The sequence below is a fragment of the Myotis lucifugus genome, unplaced genomic scaffold, assembly GCF_000147115.1.
Source record: "Myotis lucifugus unplaced genomic scaffold, Myoluc2.0 scaffold_23, whole genome shotgun sequence".
Lineage (NCBI taxonomy): Eukaryota > Metazoa > Chordata > Mammalia > Chiroptera > Vespertilionidae > Myotis > Myotis lucifugus.
The window spans coordinates 6,681,078-6,696,593 of record NW_005871071.1 but is presented as its reverse complement, the minus strand read 5'-3'; the positions used below and the strand labels follow the sequence as shown (position 1 = coordinate 6,696,593).

Below are 15,516 nucleotides of genomic sequence, written 5' to 3'. Positions count from 1 at the left end.
CACCAGAATGTTTATTTAAAAATAATCCTATTAGATTATTCAAAACCACACACACAGAAGATAGTTCAACCTGTGAAATTTGATATCATGAGCTCAAAAGAAATTATTATCGATAATAATAAAGGCGTAATATGCTAATTAGATTGGACAGCCAAACAACCTTCAGGACGTCATTCTGGTTGAAGCCATGGTGGTGGGGGCCAAGGCTGAGGCCGAGGCGGTTAGGGGCAATGAAGCAGGCAGGCGAGCAGTTAGGGGTGATCAGGCAGGCAGGCAAGTGGTTAGGGGTGATCAGGCAGGCAGGTGAGTGGTTAGGGGCGATCAGGCAGGCAGGCAGAGTGGTTAGGGGCAATCAGGCAGGCAGGCAGAGTGGTTAGGGGCGATCAGGCAGGCCAGCGGTCCTGGATTGCAAGAGGGTATAGGCTGGGCTGAGACAAACCCCCCCCCACCCCCCACCCCCCACCCCCACCCAGCACAAATTCCGTGCACCGGGCCTCTAGGAGTTTTATAACTTACTAAGACACTGTTATTGGCAACCAACAATGCTTCAGCACCTCCGGTTTGTGCAATTCTGGCTTTTTCAAGAAAATGGCAGGTTCCCCACTGAACCACAACTGCTTTGTTCTTTATCCCATCAGAAGGAATATCAGAAATGTTGCACAGTGGTGTGGAAGTTAGATTCTTCAAACTAATGGAAGTCTGAAAAGAAGAATGTTAGCATGGTAAATATCGTATTTCACCCTAAATGCATTTAGTGACAAAGTATCTATTGATTTAATATAATGTTCCTTTAAATCATGCTGATCAGGCTTTGAAATATTTTAAAATTCCCTAACTTGTTTCTCCTACAGAGAGAAAAATATTTAAGCTAAAGCAATAAAACAATTACTATTTATTAATCACATATTACAACTAGTTCATACACTGAAAATAATAATCACTCATTTTCACCTTTCAATATTTTTGTTTACAAAGAAATAGTAATTGTGATGTACTTACTGCATTTTCTAGGGTTCTTGGCAGAGCTGTCCAACGAGGGTTATAGAACATGCAGTAGTCCTTAGATGGTGAAGGTGTGCCAATTCCAGACGCGTGCAGGATTGCTTCCTGAGCAGCTGTCTGGGACATGAACAATAATTTTCACACTAGTGATGATTTGGCTTTGCCAACAACTAAGGATTCTAATAAAGCTATTTATATCTAGGTTGGACCACATTTCCTTAAGAGGGAAGGTCTTCTAGTGATTTTACTTTTTCTTGTTTGAGAAAACACTGAAACTATACACATTTGCCTAGAACACATTCTTTGAGAAAGTCACTTTCTTATGGGGATATTGTTATGGCCCTTGTTGTAAGAGCCATATCCCAGAGAGGATTCTTGCTGTGCTGTGATAATTTCGGAACTCCCTTCACTGCCCGAAACTTTCCTTCCAGACCCCTTTGGGAGTTGTTACTTCATTATTTACGTTCTGTAACAGAAAATCCATGTGAAATCCGTTAACCCACTTGTACCTTCCATAGTATGAATAACTAAGATTTTTTAAAAAGAATATTATTTCTAAGTGCTATTTTCGGAAAAGAACCAAAGAACTCTCAAGTTTTCAAGATTCCGTAACTGCCTATTCAAAAAGAGCAATCCAGAGTTTAAAGGGAGGGAAAAGAGCTAGAAAAATGTTATTTCCTTTTGCCTCATTTCCCACTGTCTGGGAAAAAGAAAAAGAAAAAAGGAGACAAGACGTAAGAAGTGACTGAAAAGAATAAGTATTATACATGAGGGTGAGAGTGGAGAGTATGAAATGATGAAACATCCCAAGATAATTAGAATACCACTCTGCATCACGATTCCCTTCAAACTTGGATCAATTCAAATCCCACTTTCCTCCTCCTTTGAACAAATCTTTCTCTAAAACATAAGGGAGAAAGAAGATTGCTTGGCAAATGAAGATGATGGACTAAGCCTCTACTAAAGCATGCATTAGGTTGAGCCACATCAAATTGCTGATAATTGAACATTTTGTTCTATAAAATTGGCAATTTCATGTAAGACAATCTAAATTTTTAATGAGTACAAAATGCTCTAACCCATGCTCCTACCTAAAATTTCCCTTGAACATTTGGGATTAGAAAGCTTTCTGGCATAGGGACTTCGTTAGCTTAAGGATCTAAGCCAGTATAGCGAATTCTTTTAAAATGCCATCAAATTACATAGAATAATTAAAGATATTATTTGTGAAAAAATAAATGTAGTTTTTATTTGGCTATATATATGGTGGCCATGAATGGATTCTGACAGCAGAGATGAATCGATATGTTAGATTCTTACTATACACCAAATTATTTTTGTTATAAACAAACTGTACAAATGAAACAAAGTATATTTAGGTTATTTTCATGCATTTGTCTGATTCAGTACCGCTGTTTTACAAAGAGGGCTTTGAGACTCAGAGAAGTTATTAACATAGCCTAACTAAGGTCATACGGTAGACTCATCCCCAATTCTAACTACAGAAGGTAATCCTGCGGATACTTATGAGGGTGGATTAGGCTTAGATTACATATTTTTTAAAAAGAATACTCTATAGGTGAACTGGGTACTTATGGCAGCCAATAAAATGGCACATGAGCCCAGCTGGCGTGGCTCAGTGACTGAGCGTTGACCTATGAACCAGGAGATCACGGTTCAATTTCCGGCCAGGGCACATGCCCCTGTTGCGGGCTGGATCCTCAGTGTGGGATGTGCAGGAGGCAGCCGATCAATGATTCTCTCTTTCTCCCTCTACCTTCCTCTCTGAAATCAATAAAAACATATTCTTTTAAAAAATGGCACATGATGTCAGGATGTCCCTCTACTAGTGCTGCCAAGTTTAATTACTTGATTACTAGCAACTGCAGGATTTTTCTAGTGTAAAGTTATATATTTTCCCTTTGTGATTGGTAAGTAATCTGTCGCACCATATGAACAGATCAACAATCTTTCACTTAGTGTTTTAGCTTCCATGAGCATCCATGCCTGAAATTTATTTTACATATTATGTTGGGTATTACAAAACAGTAAATTTTTAAAATATGTTTTTATTGATTTTTAGAGACAGGAAGGGAGAGGGAGAGAGACAGAAACACTGATGATAGAGAAACATCAACACCGAATGGCTGCCTCCTGCATGCTCCTTGCTGGGGATCAAGCCTGAAGCCCAGGCATGTGCCCTGACCGGGAATGTGCCTGACCAGGAATCAAACAGGTGACCTCTTGGGCGGACACTCAACTACTGAGCCACACTGGCCAGGCAGTAATTTTTTTTTAATACTGTCATTCCTTCTACATTTACTCTTTTTTTTTTAAATTTATTTTATTGATTTTTCACAGAGAGGAAGGGAGAGGATAGAGAGTTAGAAACATCGATGAGAGAGAAACATCAATCAGCTGCCTCCTGCACACCACCTACTGGGGATGTGCCCGCAACCAAGGTACATGCCCTTGACTGGAATCGAACCTGGGACCCTTCAGTCCGCAGGGCGACGCTCTATCCACTGAACCAAACCGGTCAGGGCTCTACATTTACTCTTTAAAAATGTTTTACTCTCTCCCTCTACTACCTTTTGTTTAGTATCATACTCAATTTCTTATTAAAAAAATATTTTTTTATTGATTTCAGAGAGGAAGGAAGAGGGAGAGAGAGAAACATCAATGATGAGAGAGAATCATTGATTGGCTACCTCCTGCACACCCCCCACTGGGGACCAAGCCCACAATCCAGGCATGTGCCCTGAAGGGGAATGGAACTATGACTTCCTGGTTCATAGGTCGACACTGAACCACTGAGCCATGCTGACTGGGCAAGACTCATTAATTTTTTAAAAATCCAATGTAATGTAATTACAATTATGCATTTTGCAGATCAAATTGTCCCTAATTTGGCCAGTAGAATCTCTTCCAGCTGGTTCTTTATATCCTTTTGACAGGACTTCATTAGTCTTGGAGTACTTCCATGTTTTTTGGCACAAGATGTCCTAGGCTGGCTTTATCCTTCACCTGCCACAGATCTGGAACCAGCCATTCTACTAAGCTCCTTTAGGAGAGGAACAATATTTAGATCAGGACTTCAGTTATTGTGCACACTAGTGGTCCGGTGCATGAAATTCATGCACATTAAAAGGGAATTAATTAGAGGAAGTATTTTAATATTGCTATTTGCCCTTTATAATAAAAGTGTCAGAGATGAAATAAAATTAGGAAAATGTATATGAAAATCTCCCTCCTGCCAGAATCTGGGGTGTGCTGTGGGACGCAGAGTCAAGTCCCAGTCCATCCACACACGCCTCGAAATCGCACGAGACCCAGACCTGGCCAGCCCTACCCCCGTCAAACCCCGCAGGGTGGGAGGCGCAAGTCCCCTGTAAAGCCCCACCAGGTGGGGGGCACAGCCTCAGGTCCCCCGTCAAGCCCTGCTAGGTGGGGGGTGCAGCCTCAGGTCCCCCGTCAAGCCCTGCCGGGCGGGGGGCGCAGCCTCAGGTCCCCTGGCCTAGCCTCAGGTCCCCTAGCCCTGGCGTGAGGGTGTGACAACCATTTGCATATTAGCTCTTTATTATATAGGATGGCTGTTGAAATGGTATAGCCTTTATAATAGACAACTGGTAGTATCAAGCAAAAATTTTAATACATAGAATCCTCTGATTCATATCCTACAGGTGTGTTATGCAAATGCACAAAGATAGATGTACAAGGATATTCACTGCAGTATTTGTTATAAAAAAAAAAAATCAGCAACTTCCACCGATAAGGAGCCCATCATAGTACACAGCTATTAAAAAGAAACAACTAGATCTTTCTGTAGAAACAGATGTCCATAGTGGAAACAGCAAATTTCAGGGAGATACTTGTAGTGTAATCTTATGTTTATGAAAGTAATGACCCACCCCTCCCCCCAAGCTCCTTATAGATATTTACTAAAGACCCGGTGCACGCATTCATGCACCCATGGGGTCCCTCAGCCTGGCCCGAGCCCTCTCGCAATCTGGGACCCCTAGGGGGATGTTGGAGAGCTGGTTTCGGCCCAATCCCCGCAGGCCTCTAGTATGCATATAAGATCTTTGGTTAGCTCTAGCTGGTTTGGCTCAATGGATAGAGTGTTGGCCTGTGGATTGAAAGGTCCCAGGTTTGATTCCAGTCAAGGGCACATGCCCGGGTTTTGGGCTCGATCCCCAATAGGGGGTGTGTAGGAGACAGCTGATCAATGGTTTTTTCTCATCATTGATGTTTCTATCTCTCTTTCCCTCTCCCTTCCTCTTTGAAATCAATAAAATATATTGAAAAAATTAAAAATAAAAAAACCACGGTCTTAAAAAAAAAAAAAGATCTTTGGTTAATTTCTTTCCACCCTCCCCCCTTCCCTCTGAGATTCATCAGTCTGTTCCATGTTCCCATGCCTGTGCATTGAGCATCTGCCCCCTGGTGGTGAGTGTGTGTCATAGCTACCGGTCAAACGGTCACTTAGGCCAGGAGTCCTCAAACTTTTTAAACAGGGGGCCAGTTCACTGTCCCTCAGACCGTTGGGCCGGACTATAGTTTAAAAAAAAAAACTATGAACAAATTCCTGTGCACACTGCACATATCTTATTTTGAAGTAAAAAAACAAAAAGGGAACAAATACAATATTTGTATTTGCATGTGGCCCGCAGGCCGTAGTTTGAGGACCCCTGACTTAGGCTTTTATATATATAGATGTGAGCTTGAAGAAGGATGTGGAGAGAGACACACCAGACTATTTAAAATACAAACAAACCAACAAAACAGAGTGAGAGGAAAACAAAAGCAAAAGTGAGGGTGTAAAAAGACTGGAAAGAGAAACTTAAAAAAGAAAAAAAAAAGCATTCAAGCAGAACAGAAAGGTATAAAGTCCCTCCCCCCCTTATCTGCTCCTTACTGCTTGCCCCAAATCCTCCCTCTTCACACCAGTTCCTACAATCACTGGTCATGGAATCAAGTGTTCTCTAAGGCCATCAAATCATCAACCTCACACCAGTGCCTTTACTTTCTGCATTTCACTTGACCCTCACTTGCAAGGGAAGTAAGTAAACTAGCCCATAGTATAAAGTAGTCCTTCCTTTTTTGACTCAAATTCACCTCATATAAAACTTCATGGGATGCCTGTTGTTCGTGAACAATTCCTAATTTACTTACTCAGATCACTTGACTTCAATCATATTCCATCATCTTCTTTTCAAATCAAAGAGTATTGATATTTAAGTCTAGCTTAATGTTATAGCTGCCTATTCCTTTGACCATCTTTCTCCACATAGCTTTTGGTATGACAAGTGTCAAACGATTACCAAAATCTAAAAAAGAACTATAGTGGTGGATACCATATTCACATGCTTGCAGGTCTACTATCTCCTCATTTTCCCGCACCAATCAGAACTTAAAGAGGCACATGTCTAAGGACTTTTTTAATAAGCATACTTACACTGAGTCAATTTTGCCCTAACCTTCAAATCCCTGCCTCTTGGGGCTGTGTTCATGCTTTACACTCCTGTCACTTGGTAGTTCCAACCACAGGCATTTGAATTCCTGGCCTCTGTTCCAACAGTCTCTTGATGCTGACTCACCAGCCCAATATTAACTTACTGGGAACAGGCCTGTTCTACTATCCAAGCTAACAGCACAGTTCGAAGATTCTTCTTTGACCTTGGTTAACAGGTTTGATTTTTTGTCTTCTACCCATCTTTCCCTTCAAAAGGTATCTTCCAGCACTGGATCTATTTTCTATATTCCTTTCGAAAATAACAATTCTCTAGCTAAAAGTTTACCTAACATACTACTCCCAACCCTGTATCCGTGCTAGGGCATCAAATAGGGATTTACAGGGAATCCAAGGAGTCTGTGGGTTAGGGAAAAAGTGGAGCCAGAATCATTCCTTGCACTTGGAGAATCTGGGGACATGTAAGATACAGGCTAAGAGGTACTAGGTTTGGGAGAGGAGACCATGCATTCATTCAACACTCTGCAGTCTACGAGGTAGTAGGGGAGACAGTAGAGAATGAGTCAGATAGGATTTCTCCTTCATGGGGCTTATCTTCTACTTGCTATGTAGATCCAGACTTCTTCCTGGTTTTTCCTAAGTAACCTTACTACTTAATGATGTATCTCAGATGTTAGAGAATTTATGAATTACACCAGAATTCACAAACTCAAATGCTTAAAAGGCTAAGCAGGCAATATAAATGCACAAATCAGAGTTGATTTAACACCATAAGGCATGGTTAAGTTTGGCAAATTCTGGCCTAACACAATAAAAAAATTTTTTTTTCTTAATAGTATCTTGGAATAAAGTCCTAAGCCTGGAGACTTTATGGTCTAGGTTTTTTTTTTTAAACAGAACCAATTTCAGGTGATTTTTAACAACAACAAAAAAATGATCAAATATATAATAAACATGACTTCTCCTATCTTTAAACCTTTTCTTATGAATAACTTCACAAATTTATCCAGACTTGTGATTTATTTTGCATTCACAAAAAAATAATTATTACAGAATTTAGTGAAAAAAATATCAAAAAATGCCTAAAATCCCTTGGTTCTAGTCTTCTTTTTCTTAACTTTCTATGTAATCTAGGACATCATAACCTTCCTGAATCTTTAAGGTTTGAGTTTAAAAGGAGATGTATATGGAAGAGTTGCATTTTGGGAAGAAGATACACAGCTCTCAGTGACTTAGAAAGCAGACAATGAATGAGATGCAGAATTCACAGAGATAACTCAGAAGAGAGAAGGTAAAAAAAACAACAACACAAAACTGCAGAAAATCTCAAAGTTAAAGGAGGAATGTGACAAAACCAGCAGGTCTAAGCTCAGGGTACCATAACAAAATACTATAAATTGGGTGGCTTTATCAACACAAATTTATTTTCTCATAGTCCAGAACCTAAAAATTCAAGAGCAAGGTACTAACATGGTTGATTTCAATAAGGGCTCTTTCTAGCTTGTAGATGGCTGCCTTCTCACTATGTCCTCACATGGTGGTGGGGGTGGGGGGGAGAGCAAGGCAACAATTATCATAAGGGCCCCGCCCAGATGATCTCATTCGAATGGCCCAATCTCCAAATACAGTGGGGCCTTGACTTACAAGTTTAATTAATTCGTTCCATGACGGAGCTCGTAACTCAAATTACTCGTATGTCAAATCAAGAAGTGAACGAGTGAGACACGTGATGCTGGGCTGATGTTGTGGCGTTCACTGTGACGTTCGCTGCGCCAACTAGCGGTGGGGTATCTGAAGCTGGCTCGTAACCTGAATTTTAGCTCGCAACTCAAAGCAAAAAATCGGCCAAGAGACGGCTCGTATCTCGAAAAACTCGTTAGTCGGGACACTCGTAAGTCAAGGCCCCACTGTACCACTACATTGGGGGTTAGGACTTCAACTCAAGAATTTGGGAGCACACAAAGCAGTCCATAGCATCTGCCTCTAGCCCCCCAAATTCATATCCTTCTCACATGTAAAATACATTCATTCTACCCTAACAGCCCCTAAAGTCCTAACTCATTCTGAAGTCTCAATCTAAATATCTACACCAGATATGGTAAGACTCAAGCTATAATTCATCTTGAGGCAAAATCCCTCTCTGGATGTGAACCTGTGAAACCAGATAAGCTATGTGCTTTCAAAATACAAGGGTGGACAGGCATTTGGATAGACATTCCCATTACAAAAGGGAGAAACTGGAATAAAGAACTGGGTGATGGGACACAAGGAAGTCTAAAACCCAGCCATACAAATTCCTTTAGATCTTAAGGCTCAAAAATAATCCTTTTTGGCTCAACATCCCCGTCTTTCAGACCCAATGGGGTGGCAGCATCACCCCCATGACTCTGGGGATGGCCCCACTGCTTTGGCTTTGTGGAGTCCCGCCCCCAAGGGTCCCAGTAGATGCCTAAGGCTTGTTGAAACTGAGGCAGTTGCCCTGATGACCCCTGAATCGCCTTTGGGATCATTTCTCCCTCTTCCTGAAGAATAATGCAAGTTTACAGCCACATAGCTCCATCATCCCATCCTGTCAAATCCAGTAAGTCCAACAACCTTTCTTCATTTTGCACCATCTCTAGCTCCTTCAGTTCAAAGCGGCAGTGTTTCTGCTCATATAACCAAGTGGTTGTTCAGCTACACCCTGTTCTTCTCAGAAGCTTTCTTATATTTTGCAATGTGGATACGCTGTGAATTTTCAAATCTTCAAGTTCTGGTTCCTTTTTCTTTTCCCTGAATCATTTACCTTCTATTATTTTTTATTTTTTTATTGTCTAAAGTTTTACACTGGTTCCTTTTTCTTAACAATTCCTTCTTCAATTCCTCTCTCTCCTTTTGCAGTCAAGAGGAACCAAGCTGCTCCATGAACACTTTGCTTAGAAATCTCCTCAGCTGGTATCTAATCTCATTGTTTACAATTCTTCCTTCCACACAACACTAGAACACAGTTCAGCCAAGTTCTTTGCCATTTTAACAAGGATTTCCTTTCCTACAGTTTCCAATGACATGTTTGTTCCTCATTTCTGTCACACATCTCACCAGAATCGCCCTTAAGGTCTACATTTCAAGCATGCACCCCAAGTCTCTTCTATCCTCCTCCCATTACCCAGATAGAAAGCCGCTTCCACATGTTTAGGCATTTGTTACAATAGCACCCCAGTCCTGGTACCAAAATCTGTCTTAGTCAGCTTGGGTTGCCACAACAAAATATCATTGAGTGGGTTGCTTACACAGAAATTTATTTTCTCACAGTTCTAGAGACTAGAAGTCCAAGATAAAGGTGCCAGCATGGTTGGCTTCCATGGAGAGCTTTCCTTCTGGCCTGTACAGACTGCCATCTGCTCACTGTGTCTTCACATGGTGGTGGGGGAGAGGGGAATTGAAGGGAGGAGAGGCAGGGGGGAGGAACAGACAGCAAGCTCTCTGGTGTCTTTTTTTTTATAAGGTCACAAGGGACTTACCCTCTGACCTCATAGAAATCTATTATCTCCAAATACCATCACATTGGGGGTTAGGGCTTTAACATGGATTGGGGAGGGGGCCACAATTCAGACCATAGCACCGCAGCTCAGATAGCCTGGGTAGCAGAACACACCTAGTTCCCCAGGAGGTTGAAAGAAGGCAGAGGAGAAGAATTAAAGAAGATTCTTTGAATTGGTGTAATATACCAAAGGAATGCAAATTTCGGCAAGAGATTTTTCTGCTGGGGGTCCTGATTATCACTTCATTTCAATAAGTTCAAGATGTGGCTATATAACACTTTAAAATCTTTGAAGATATAAACAAATGAACAGAACTTTTGTAAAAAACATTATGAAGAAGATTCAGGATTCTTCAGAGAACTTTGAAGCAATTTTAGAAAACTGATCCAGGCTAAAACTTCATTCATTCTCTCTGAAACAGAACTTTTGTGACCGTGTCCAAATAACACTATGAAAGAAAGGTCAAAACGTTGGGGCTGGGAGCTGGTTGCACTGGAGAAAGATGAGTGTGAAATGGAAAAAGGCAAGGCCAAGAAAGAATCAACTATCTACAAGGCACTCTTTTTAATTCTAGACTTAAGGTTAATGGGTTTCGAATTCATTAAAATAGCTGGATGTGCAGTAGCTTGATTTCAATATACACAATGAGGTCATTGTTTTGAACACGACAAGATGAGGAGGCTCCGTGATGTGAAGGGTCTTTCCAATGCTAAATTCTACAAGTCAAAGCAGAATGCTTTGGGTCCCTCGGCCTGGCCTGCGCCCTCTCGCACTCTAGGACCCCTTGAGGGATGTCAGAGTGCCGGTTTCCGCCAGATCCCCACAGGCTAGGCTGAGGGACCCCACTGGTGCACGATCGTGAGATCGGGCCAGGGAAGGACCTCGGGCCAGGGAAGAACTGCAGGAGGGCTCTAGGGCATGTCCGGCCCATTTAGCCCAGTCCGGATCGGCAGGACCCCAATAGCTAGCTAACCTACCAGTCAGAGCGTCTGCCCCCTGGTGGTCAGTGCATGTCATAGCAACTGGTCGAACAGTCAAACGAATGGTCTGACACTTAGCATATTAGGCTTTTATTATATAGGATTTTCCTTTTCCGTCTCTGAATTTGCTGTGCATGTGGGATTCCCATACATATGTATGCATTAAAGTTGGTTATTTTCTCTTGCTAATCTGCCTCATGCCTATTTGATTATTAGACCAAAGAACCTTGGAGATAAAGGAAACTTTGTTCCTCCCACAGTCCACACAACCCTGGGACTGAGGAGTTCAGAACCCAAGATTAATACAGTAAGATATAACAAAATATACACGCACAATAAAAAAGAATAAAAACGAGAATGTGGGGGTAATAGGCTAACTGCAATTTACAGCAAGGACAACCTTTAAATTCGGTAAGCCCTTAAATTCTCTGCCTCTTCTACAAGAATGCAGCAGCAGTTTCTGGAGTGCTGCCTCTAGATGAGGATGTTCTTACATGACTAAGGGGAAAGATGCCCAGCAGTGCCAGCGTCAAGAGCCCAGAAAGGAGAAATGAAATGATTAAGCCGGCGTCATTAATTCAAATGAACTCAGAGAGGCCACCTGGGGCTGTATTTTGGGGGAAGAGGAATAAGCAAGGGCTTCAGAGAGAAAATGGTAAGAAACAAAACAAACAACTAGTACTAGAGAGTGTTGTAGGGAAGGAACTAGGTATCCAGTAAGTAAGCAGAAGGGAGAGAGAGAGGGCTCTGGCTGAGGAAAAGGGTACTAGATTTATTTGAGTTCCTCAAAAAAGGAATGAGAATTTAGATCATTTCAGGAAATTAAAGGAAGAGACAAGAGGAAAACAAACCACTGAGAAAGCAACAGGAAATAGAAAACCAGTAATACTGGTTGGCATTGAAAAAGATCTTTACAATTGAAAAAGTTCTTGTCAGTTTATTCAGTCACCAGCACAGTGCCTGGCATATAACAGATACTAAATATTTGTGCAGTGAAAGAATGTTACTGGGTTCTATGGGTTCAGAGTTAGTCGTCGTGTGGTCCCCCCCCACCAAAGATGTGCCTCTGTGTTATGTGGATTGTTTTGAGCTAAGGGCAATTTTACCTGTAGGCCAGGAGAAACTTCTACCCCTCTCTTGCCTACCTGGAAAAACTTCAATTAGGGGTCTTGCCCATAATGGGAGATCATCACAGATAACAGGAACTCCTGCTATGCTTCTTTGAAGCCTCCAAGTGACAGTACCTCATCCCTAACTCAGAATGCCTCTTTTTTTTTTTTTAATCCTCACTGGAAGATATGCTTTTCATTGATTCTAGAGACAGAAGAAGGGAGAGGGAGAGAGAGAAATATTGATGTGATTGAGAAACACCAATTAGTTGCCTCCCATTCGCACCCCAACTGAGGATTGAACCCGCAACCTGGATATGTGCCCTGACTGGGAATTGAACCCTGGACCCTTCAGTGCACGCTCTAACCTCCGAGTCACACAGGTCACACATTTTCCTTTTCCGTCTCTGAATTTACTGTGCACGTGGAGTTCCCATACATATGTATGCATTAAAGTTGGTTATTTTCTCTTGCTAATCTGCCTCATGTCTATTTGATTATTAAACCAAAGAACCTTGGAGATAAAGGAAACTTTGTTCCTCCCACAGTCCACATAACCCTGGGACTGAGGAGTGCAGAACCCAAGATTAATACAGTAAGATGTAACAAAATATACACACGCAATAAAAAAGAAGAAAAACGAGAATGTGGGCCCTAACCGGTTTGGCTCAGTGGATAGAGCGTCGGCCTGTGGACTCAAGGGTCCCAGGTTCGATTCCGGTAAAGGGCATATACCTTGGTTGCGGGCACATCCCCAGTAGGGAGTGTGCAGGAGGCAGCTGATCGATGTTTCTCTCTCACCGATGTTTCTAACTCTCTATCCCTCTCCCTTCCTCTCTGTAAAAAATCAATAAAAATATATTTTTTTAAAAAACTAGAATGTGGAAGTGATAGGCTAGCTACAATGTAGAGCAAGGACAACCTTTAAATTTGGTAAGCCCTTAAAATTATATGAAAAAGTCTGCTTACATTTTTCTATTGAGAGGGTTCAGAGCTTTTTATTTTGTTTCTTTTGGTGAATCCTCCTCACCCAAGGTTATTTTTCCCACTGATTTTAGAGAGACTGGAAGGGAGGGAGGGAGAGGGGGAGAATGGAGGAGGGAGGAACAAGAAAGAGAAAGAGAGAGAGAGAGAGGGAGAGAGGGAGAGAGAGAAAAACATCAATGTGAAAGAGACACATGGATTGGTTGCCTCCCCCACACACCCAGACAGGGGCCAGGATCCAACCTGCAACCCAGGTACCTGCCCTTGACAGGGAATGAACCCAAGACCCTTCAATGGGTGGGCAGATGCTCTAACCACTGAACACACCGGCCAGGGCTCAGAGCTTTTATAAGAATTTCATCTTGCTTATTTACTGAACATTATACTATAAAATAAAATGTTAAAAAAAAGAATTTCAATGTGAGTTTATGAGCAATTGATGTATTATTAGGTTAGTTATTAATTTGTGTTGAGAAAGGATTAGTGAGAATGTGATATATAAGATACATTCCTACAATTAGCTTAAGAAGTTCAAATGACAATGAGTGCAAAACCACTCAGACAGTTTTACATCTAGGTTACGGTTTTATGTGCATTTATATACTACTTCAATTGTTACCTTTTGGACATATCAGATTGCAAAACCCCTGAAAGGTTCAGTCTAACACTTACTTTGTTGTTTTGCTTATATTGTACTCCCCCCACAAACAATGTTTAGATTCATTACCTCTTCATGTTCCTAATGTTGCCTAGCAAATTATGAATACACCAAAGGCACGTATCCACTTTAGGTTTTGCTTTTGGTTTCTTAATAAATGTTAAAGACACTTTCATATTGAATATATTCACTAATAGTAATCCTTTAAAGTGGAGAATATGCAAAATACACTCTTTCAAAGAAGCTGCACATTCTAATGGTAAGAACTAGACAGGCATACATCCTACAAATTCTGTGTAAATAAAGCTCCTAAAAGTTTCCAACCTGAAACTCCCTAAGTGAAACCGACAAGGAACAAAAACTGAACCACGGAACACAGGCTCCTGACCACCCACAGAAGCTCGTTGTTTGATAGTGAATTTTAAAACATGACCACTTTCCTGTTAATTATGAAAACAAACTTGTGAGCACACATTTGTCCCTTTCAAGTGGGCAGAGAACTAGAAACCACTTTCGTATGTTCTTTTTAAAGTTATTTTAAATTATTACCAAAACCTCCCAGAATGGAATCAAAGGAACCCTAGGGCGAGGAAGGAACTACAGCGGAAGGAAAAACAAAACAAAACAAAACAAAACACCGATCAGAGCAATGAAACTCAAGCGCAGTCCTGGAACCACGGCTGACCCTCCTGGGACCGTGTACATCTTTTTTCCCTTCTTCCCGAGGAGGAAGGAGGCTAAGCAGCAGCGGTAAGAAAGACTAGACGGTAAATCTCAGAGGTCGATTAAAAACGCCCAGAAACCTATAGAGAGGCACCAAGGTCAAGGTGGCACCAGGGGCTTTCTTGGGGTTGGCACTTCCAGGGCTTCCTAGGAAGGGAGTGGGGGGTGGGAGGGTGGAGGGGGAAGGTGAAGCGGTGGCTGGAAGGACGGGGAGTACCGGGAAGGGGAGGGAACCACGGGGGAGAAGCGGAGCAGGCCGCGGAGAGGTCGGGCCGGGTCGGGGGGAGGGGAGGGGAGGGGGAAGGAGCCGGCCCAGCCCGCCCCGGGAGGCCCGCCCGCCGCCCACCCCCCTTACCAGCCGGAGCAGGACCCCCCAGAGCAGGGCGGCCGCGGCGCAGAGCGGCGGACGCGGCGGCCCCATCGGCGTGCTGGGCGCCCGGCGGCGCGGCGGGCGCTGCTCGGCGGGGCAGGCTCGGGGTCCCGCGGCGCTGCCTCCGAAGCCGAGCCGGACCGGGCGGGTGGCGGGGCTTGGCCCGGGCCGCCGCTGTTGCTGGGGCGGCCGCTGCAGCGCCGACTTCCTTTTCCGGCCACGCCCGGAGGACGCGGAAACCCCCGCGCGGAGCACGTGGAGCCCGAGTCCGCGCGCGCCGCCGGCCGCGCTCTCCCTGCCGCCGGCGGGGCTGGGCGTGTCTCCTGCCAGACGCCCGACCTGAACTCTCCCCGGCGTCCGGGAACCAAGGGACTTTCGCCCGGCGCTGCTCTGTGCCCCCGTCACTGTCCAGGTGCCCTGAGCCAAACCTGTGGCTCCACCAGCAGGTCCGGGCCTCCACCAGCCACAGGTTCCAAGTCCGTGCACTTTCTCCAGAACCGCTGCGCCCACCCTCTGCAGGACACTACCTCTCTCCTCCAAACTGGGCTCTGTTTCCATTCCCGACAGCCCATCATCTAAATAGCTGCCCCTTTAAAAAGAGGTCTCTTTAATAAAAGTGTAAGTCAGCTCATGTCACTCCGCATCACACTTGGGGCGAAATCGAAGCCCTAGACAAAGTTTACATAATACAGTCCC

The 15,516-nt window shown here is 43.2% G+C and overlaps 1 protein-coding gene across 2 annotated transcripts in view; it reads right to left on the bottom strand.

Annotated features, from left to right (window-relative positions):
* The window catches only part of SPPL2A (signal peptide peptidase like 2A), a 51,861-nt gene extending 36,745 nt beyond the window's left edge, over window positions 1-15,116 (bottom strand). Inside the window, exons 1-3 of one of the 2 annotated variants that reach the window (XM_006085968.3) lie at window positions 14,806-15,116; window positions 1,000-1,119; window positions 517-699 (exon numbers count right to left, since the gene is read on the bottom strand). In XM_006085968.3, the coding sequence (XP_006086030.1) occupies window positions 517-699; window positions 1,000-1,119; window positions 14,806-14,871 (369 nt within the window). In that variant the 5' untranslated portion in view covers window positions 14,872-15,116. Of the gene's footprint in view, window positions 1-516; window positions 700-999; window positions 1,120-13,054; window positions 13,074-14,805 lie in introns of those variants that run through there. The other variant, XM_023751648.1, reaches the window with a different exon arrangement.
* Between the last annotated feature and the right edge of the window lie 400 nt (window positions 15,117-15,516).